Genomic DNA, 8,597 nt, shown 5'->3' on the forward strand with positions numbered 1-8,597 from the left:
GGAGGAGGAGGAGGAGGAGAAGAAGAGAAGAAGAAGAAGAAGAAGAAGAAGAAGAAGAAGAAGAATGACAACAGCAACCTTCTGATACAGAACAACGTTGTAAACTTTTTAAGCCAATGGTTCGGTTATCAAACCTGAAAATATGCGTCCCGTGCTAAGACCTCAAAACTTGGTGGTTTATTCAATTGAAAGAAAACCACAAATCACAACATTGTATGCGAACAACCCACAGTGCTCAGATGACAATCCCGTGGTTTCCGTCCATGTAATTATTATTATTATTATTATTATTATTATTATTATTATTATTATTATTATTATTATTATTATTATTATTATTATTATTATTATTATTATTATTATTATTATTATTATTATATTATTATTATTATTATTATTATTATTATTATTATTATTTTTGTCTTTAATTGAGGGACTGAATTAGATAGTAAATGATATTCATTCAATGAACTGGGGAAACATTTTAAAATTGGAAAGATAAAGGTTGTTAATGGAGGGGGGGTTACAACAAAATAAAAGCTATGAGCATGTAGATATTGCGCTATATAAAAGTCGTCTGAGATTATTAGCGCGAAACGTTGTTTATTTATGTATGTATTTTTAAAATGTAGTATTTTGTAGTAGTTTTGTCATTTTGCGACTGTATGAGATATTCTTATTACTCTTATTATGTCATTATGCACATTAGGAAGAAATGAGGGGGCGGGGTCGCTAGCCTGTTTCATTCGTGAACGTTACAGCTAAAAGATTTTCAAAACAAAACCAGTTCGAAGAATGCGATGAACACGGAAGGAAACGTTATCAATGAGAAGTAGCTATTTGTTTTACAAAGAAAACAGAATTGCGATCAGTAAAGTGAGTAAATAATGGTTAAAACTGGTTGTTTTATAGCATAAAAAGGCATCCCCACCAGCCATAAGCATCACGTTCAGAAATGTGAGTCAAAATAAACTCGTACCTAAGCATTTAGTCTCTATCTTAGTCATGACAACGAGCTAATCTTTGTACTTTGTACCCATTGGGTACATTGATCTCAGCAGAGATAGCTTCTGCTTCAAGTAGTCGATCATTTTGTGTTTTAATGCATTCTTCTCGCAATATTTTTTTTCAAGCAGCCAACGTAAGCTTAAATTAGATAAAAGAAGTTTCCAACTATATTGGGTATCTGTGTCTGTATCTGTGGTTCGTGAGCGTGGATAACACGCTTAAGTTCTAGTTAGATCAGATGTAAACAGTTACTAGATTTTACGGTAAAGTTAGTCTTCTATACCCTTTAATTCTTTCTTTTTTCTTCGTACCAATTGTTGTTGTGTATCAGCTGGACTTCCTTTTAATTGTAGTTTGATTGTTAGGTAAATCTTGTTTCTTTTAAAATATGTTTACTGCTCAACCATATTATTTTAATTTTCTTTTTCAAAGATAATAATAATAATAATAATAACAATAATAATAATAATAATAATAATAATAATAATAATAATAATAATAATAATAATAATAATAATAATAATAATATTAATAATAATAATGATATTAATAATAATAATAATAATAATAATAATAATAATAATAATAATAATAATAATAATAATAATAATAATTATTATTATAGTAGTAGTAGTAGTAGTAGTAGTAGTAGTAGTAGTAGTAGTAGTAGTAGTAGTAGTAGTAGTAGTAGTAATAATGATGATGATGATAAGGTAAATCAAAATGGAATGATTGTCTTTTTTTTTATATTTATTGGTCCAGATTCCACAGTCATGAGAACACTGAAAAGAGGAATATATTCAGCGATCCTTGCTGTAATTGCACTGGTATTTGCAATATTGACTTTGCTGAATCTAGCTTTTATCCTTGTAAAGAGAGGCCCTAAGAAGATGTTTTATAAGAAGAAGAGAGACGAGGAACCTGCTTGTTTACGGGATTCAGTCTACGGAGAGCATGGCTACCTTCATTTGGAGGTATATTGAATTTTATTGGCTGCTGCATAGGTCACACTGAGTTAACATGATATACTCATCTTCGTTCTATCAATAAGATTGTCACTAACTTCCATATCTCGTAAAGAAGTCAAATGAATCAATGACACATTATACAATTTTAATCAATGCGGCATGCCTTGTCAAAAGCAAATCAACTATTGCATCATTGCCTTCGCTATCATTCAGTATTTAGTGTTCACCAAGACTGTCAAATGGCTAGAATATAACGTTTTCATAATAAAGTGAATGGTGGTGATAAACTCAATGCCATTGTTATTTAATCCATTTTTTTTGGTATTTGTTTGAAGTCATGGAATAACTTCATTCTTGTCCTTTCAATAAGAATATATTCATGATTTTGATTACTTGGAAAAAAATCTTATTGTGTTTGCTAAAGCTCTCAAATTGTTGCAAATAAAAAATTAATTTTAAAAAATAGCCAGCATTTGTTCCGATTATAAAGAAAAAATTTTGTCATAGATTAATCATTCCAATTTAACAGCTGTTCTGATAAAGTGGCATTCCAAAATACCGGGTTTCCATTACAGCAATGGGGCCATACCCATTTTGATTATCAGACTTGTATTTACAAAGTGCTGCCAAATTGAATGTCTATATCTGATAAAATAGATTTAAAAAGAAAATGTGTACACAATATGAGTTTCCTTAGAGCATTATGTTGACAAGCCTAATGGTTGGTTCAATCTCTCAGACCTAACTTAGGTTTACTTATAAATCCAGTATAACACCTCTATATACCACAGCAGCACAACTGAGTGGATTTACAATATTTGTAAAAAAAAATTAAATAAATAAATAAAAGGAAAAAATGTGATGAACCTGATGGATGTGATATAGCAGTAAATGGACCATGACATGATGGCTGCAATAGGATTTCTAAGCAAGGCAACTTCGACTGAATTGTAAAATCAGATTAAAGTATTGATGTGAAATTATTTTGAAAATAATAGCTGTATTGATAGGAAAAAGCTTAGGCAATTATAATGTTCCTATAAACACGAAAAATGAGCTTTTTTATACCATACATACACACTAAACGTCCTCAAAGGAATTTTTAAGGGGTTCCAAGCCAACAGCAACTCTTAACACGTTAGACCACAAAGCCTAAACTTATACATTGTTGGTACAGTGGAAGGCTTCCCACTCGGTGCCCTAGCTCTTTATCTATGATATTTTGACGGTCCTTTCTTGATCAGTGTACTTAGTGCCAATATGACTTGTTTCAAGCTCTATAATACACTTTGAATGACTAACAGGCAATTGGATGTATTCAGTCAACGCTTTTATTTTTAAATCACCAATTTTCATTTTACATTTGATAGGAGGTCAGAATCCACTACGTCGCCAGTGGACCAGCAGAGAAGCCTCTCTTGCTGTTACTTCATGGTTTTCCGGAGTCCTGGTATTCTTGGAGGCATCAAATTAAAGAATTTTCCAAAGATTACAGGTACAACAGATCATAAGAAAAGCCAATATTATAGTTGTTGATTTATTATTTTTTCGAGGCTAAGAAAGATCACAATAGGGATCTTCCTTAAGGAACGCCCTAAATTGATTAGAAGATCGAAATTTAGTCTCATAATGAAAAGAACTGATCACCTTATCATATGTTGTTGGTCCACGATATCCGCCTCCCTTCCCACAATTGCACAATCTTTTTCATACTTGGAACGTTTTTTTACTTAATTTGATAGAATGTTTTGCAATGGACTTGTTGCAATTTATGGTCAATTCAGTGCAGTGTCACATGAGACTTGCTTTGCTTTAATGTAAAGTTGAATACAGAGTTAAAACCGAAAATTGTGTGCTTGACAAATGAAAGTGAATACTAAGTGCTAATCTGTGAACTCTTAAAAGTATCAAACAAAAATGAATTCAGAAAGCCAGGGAAAATAAATTTCTACATGACCAGTTGCGACAAATGATGGCAAGATCAGAATCCACGATATCATCAGGGAACCATCAAAGAAGCCTCTCGTGTTTTTACATGAAGGTTTTCCAGAGTCCTGGTTTTGTTTGAAGGTATCTTTGTTTTGACTGGATGTGAACAGACCTTATTTTTGCGTCTTTTTGAATTTGTCATTAATTGTACCCATTTTCCTTATTTTGTTTTTCGCTGAAGAAGGGTTATGAGTCTAAAACATTCTGTGTCACATATTTTTTTAAAGCTGTTATGTTTATATTAACAAATCATTCTTCATGGAGCCGACAAATTCAAGCTTTAAGTTTATCTTCTGCCTCCTCTTTTTCATATCAAACCAACCGATTAGTCATAGTGTTATTGAGCATTTAAGATGAGATTATATTTTCTTCTTTTCTCTTGGACTGTGGTCTGTGCTGATATAACAAGTTTATTTGCAACTTATTTATTCCTCAGAGGTACTAATAGCTCATTGGTAGACTTGCCTCACTAGCAAAGAAACTGATATTGGTTCCAGGTTTAAGAGAGATTTTTCTGATCCTCCTGTTCTCCAACAATATTCGGGTAGCTGGGTCTAATAGTTCAGGTGAAACTTACTTTGCAATATCCAAAGGGTAGCAAGCTAATGCCAAAGTCCATTTAATTCTAGAGAAACTGGGATAAACTCTTGCTCTATGAGTCGTATGGCTCTGAAGGACTAACTATTGTTCTAAATAATAATGTGAAATTGAATGTAAGCTTCAATTTAATTACAAAAACAGATCAAATTAACGTATCAGTTTTCCCTTTTATCAACAAAACAGGATGATTGAAACACCACAGATGAATTCATCTGTGGTGTTTCATTCATCCTGTTTTGTTGCTAAAGGGGAAACCCGATACGTTCATTTGATCTGTTTTTGTAATTAAATTGAAGCTTACATTCAATTTCACATTATTATTTATTTCTTCGAGCTTCGAGCAGCAACATTTACATAACTATTGTTCTGCACAATAGAAAGCAATATTTAGTTCCATTCCAAATGGCTGGTGCAGATTTGGGCTGTTATTGTATTGAAGAAATTTGTTTCATTTCTTCACCTAACTAATGACTCTTATTGTTTCCATTAGAGTGGTGGCTATAGACATGAGAGGTTATGGAGACTCGAGCAAGCCCTCAGGAATCCGCAGATACAAGCTGGAATGCTTGGTCAAAGATGTAAAACAAATCATCACGGCTCTAGGTATAGTTTGTATATGACTTTTGCTTGACATTTTGTTGCTTTGTCTTCATATGATATGACATTCTGCTTCTGACTTGTAGGTTTTGGTTCATGCCTCGTTGTGGGCGATGCTGTCACCATTCTCAAATGTAAAATGAGTATCTGGCCATTGACGGCTTTGTCTCTATCGAAACAATTGTAATATTGCCTTATAGACATCATGTCTCTGAGTGTTGCAGTTGTCTTGGTACCCCTTGTAAAGTGTTTGAGCACATTCCATTGATATTGCATTATATAGAAGTTCAATGGGTTTTTGTTTTGTTTGTTTGTTTTTTGTTTTTTTTTTGTTTGGTTTTTTGTTTTGTTGGAGTTTTTTGGTTTTTTTTTTTTTTTTTTTTTTTTTTTTTTTGGGGGGGGGGGGGGGGGGGGGGGGGGTTATACGACATTAAAAGCATAAATTGTGCATAGTATTCAATGGTTCTCAGATCTTTTTCTGCTTTTAAGTATCCCAACTCTCCTTCACGCCTTCTTCCAACATCTTCGTTGTCCCGAGGCCTTAAAAAATATATCACTACTGATGATCCATCTAACCATCATTACGTAACCATAGATGATCCATCTAACCATCATTACTTAACCATTACTGATCTGATGCTATTTCACTATTATCATCTGAGTTTATTTAGACTTGTACAATATGAAGACTATAAACCTGTGTCAAAACAAATCTTAACTTATTCATGATCATGTATTAATGTGGTCTAGTGGTATGACACTCACTTTCGGATCGGAAGGTCCTGGGTTTGAGCCTCGCGCTTGGCGCATAGTTCAGTCCTTGGAAAGGATCTTTACTCACATTCTCTCACCATACTCAGGTGTAAAATGAGTGCCTGGCCGTTAATAGCATTGTCTTTGTCTGAAAAATTGTAATATTGCCTAACAGGCGTCATGTCCCGTCCTACATGTTAAATGTTGCTGTTGACCAGGGACCCCTTGTAAAGCGCTTTGAGCACATTTAGTGGATATTGCGCTATATAAAGCTCAATTTATTATTTATTTATTATTTATTTATTAATGACTTGATACAGGTCGTTATGAGAATGAGCCTTCCTAGAATCCAATTTGTGGTAGAGGTTTTGATTAAAGAGCAATCAGCGTATATTAAAGTCAAATGATTTATCCTCTAGCTAAATTCCCCAAGGCATGTCATGTACTTTATAGATCCAATATGATGGTCTTCAAATACACATGCCTTATAGATTTCTCCTGAATTAAAAGAATGTATTTATGTGGCTAATACTAATAAGTAATCAATTCCATTTCATTGATTTCAGACGTGTTGAAATTTGAGTGAAATTTTTAATCCAAATCATGAGATTTTTTTATCTGATTTGCCAAAATCGAAGGCCAATAAATATGAAATGCAAATCTCACAAGTTTAATATGGGTACCTCATTTATTTTTAATTTATATTCAACTGTATAGGACTTTATCTCCGTATTTTTATATCGTTCATGTTTACAGGGTAATTTTTGAAATGAAACAAATTGAATTTTATTGAGATAATAATCAATATGATTTCCATGCCAAATTGTTGATAAGTTAATAAAAATGTTCTGAATTTTATATTTTGAAGATTTCATAATGGATTTTAACTATAAATACTATTGTTGATAAACAATATTTCCACAGGATACAGCTCTTGTATTTTAGTTGGCCATGACTGGGGTGGTGCTATCTCCTGGGCATTTGCTGGTTGCTACCCTGAGATGGTGGACAAAGTCATTATCATGAACAGCCCACATGCACGGGTGTTTAAAAAGTATTTACAAAGTCATTTGGCGCAGTTCAAAAAAAGTTGGTAAGGCTATCAAGCAAATATTACATTTAAGGGTTGTGTTTAGGATTGAATCATATCGTTTGCTTTTAGAAAGAGCATTTTAGAATTCAGCATGTTTTTTATTGGCAACTAGGTAAACAATTAAAGTTGCGCTTTTGTCATTGTAATTGTAGCACTAACATTAACATATTTAATTCGCAACATGATCTAAATTAGGTCTGAGGATCCAAGCCTGTGATCAGTCTCCCCTGGCAATATACCCCTAGGCGAGGTGTTTTGTGAACCTATCATTTTGTCCACTCAATAGCGGGTGGGTATCTGGGTCTGTTGGGTTTGACATTTACCCTTTCCCTACCACCTACAGCAAAATCGTCACACTTGTTACAACACAATAATATACATTTTTTGTATTCATATTTATTTTGTACATTACAAAACTTGAGGAATGATCCTTATTTAATTAATAAGAACATAAAATTGTTTTGTAGAGAGCTTGTTTGATGTTTCAAGAATCAATTTTTTCTGCTGGGTAAGCCTGCCATTTTGGGAAAATACTGAAAATGATGGGTAAGGAAAGGGTTAAAATACTTTGCGATGGACTAGCATCTTATCCAAAAGGTATTGAGCAATTGTTACTGTCCATTTAATGTTTAAAAACACTGGAATAATCTCTGACTCCAACGCCATTAATGGAGAAAATTTGGAAGCAGCTGGTCTGAGATAACTATCTGTATGGTGTAATGAAGCAGTGCCAAAGCTGAAAGAAAACACAAGAAAATATCATCCCAAAAATTAGCCTGCCTCAACAGAGGTCAACCTCAGAGCTGATTACTGATCAGAGATCCTACCATGTGCACCAAAAAGGTTACCTGATAGTTGAAATGGTTTACTGCATTTATTGTTCACAAGAATATATACTAGTTCCACTTCAAGCTTTTCTCTAAACTATTGCACACGAACTATGATCTCAAATAGACACGGACAAGGACCTGTTCTTAGGTAGAGTTACGAAATTGAGTCATTTACTAGCCTAGTTTTGTTTCCGTCGAATGCACCGCTCTCAAAACCAATGGCCATAGAATTTACTTTATAAACCCAACAGAAACCAAATATCTAATGGTTTTAAGTAGCGATAACAACATCAGATTTAAAATGTTTCAAAAACGTTTTAGAGATAGATCTCTTACTAAATTTGTGCCACAAATTTTAATTCACCCTCACTGGTTGTAAGACATTTTGTCTTGTAACAGTCTTTGAAATTTGCCTTAAGATATTTTTTATATAAAATATTTCCAAGATGTCCAAAAATAACTGTGTAAGTGCAAGAGAGGTGATTTGAGAAACATTTTAAAAAAAAAAAACAATGTGCTGTTGTTTCTGCAATAACACTTGTCTTGTGTGTTTAGATTACACGACTATTCCTGGCAAATAATGGGATGAGGTTAGTCTGTTAGTCACAAGAGTAAGGGAGGGATTAAGCTTTAATATAAGCTGAAAATTAAGTAATTTTAACCCGCATGGAGCTTGCATGGTTATATTCTGACGCCCTGAATTTGCTGTCTTTAGTAATCTATAAATATCACAGTATATATGTAGTTCAATGTATTTTT

The 8,597-nt window shown here is 33.1% G+C and overlaps 1 protein-coding gene across 4 annotated transcripts in view; it reads left to right on the forward strand.

Annotated features, from left to right (window-relative positions):
* The first annotated feature begins 747 nt into the window (after window positions 1-747).
* Window positions 748-8,597, forward strand: part of LOC144966178 (epoxide hydrolase 4-like) — a 49,968-nt gene continuing 42,118 nt past the window's right edge. The window contains exons 1-5 of one of the 4 annotated variants that reach the window (XM_078902328.1): window positions 748-876; window positions 1,771-1,982; window positions 3,347-3,471; window positions 5,056-5,168; window positions 6,840-7,008. In XM_078902328.1, the coding sequence (XP_078758454.1) occupies window positions 1,782-1,982; window positions 3,347-3,471; window positions 5,056-5,168; window positions 6,840-7,008 (608 nt within the window). In that variant the 5' untranslated portion in view covers window positions 748-876; window positions 1,771-1,781. The other 3 variants (XM_078902329.1, XM_078902331.1, XM_078902330.1) reach the window with 3 other exon arrangements.

This window comes from Berghia stephanieae, chromosome 2, assembly GCF_034508935.2.
Source record: "Berghia stephanieae isolate SIO BIC M18660-M18661 chromosome 2, UCSD_Bste_1.3, whole genome shotgun sequence".
Classification (NCBI taxonomy): Eukaryota; Metazoa; Mollusca; class Gastropoda; order Nudibranchia; family Aeolidiidae; genus Berghia; species Berghia stephanieae.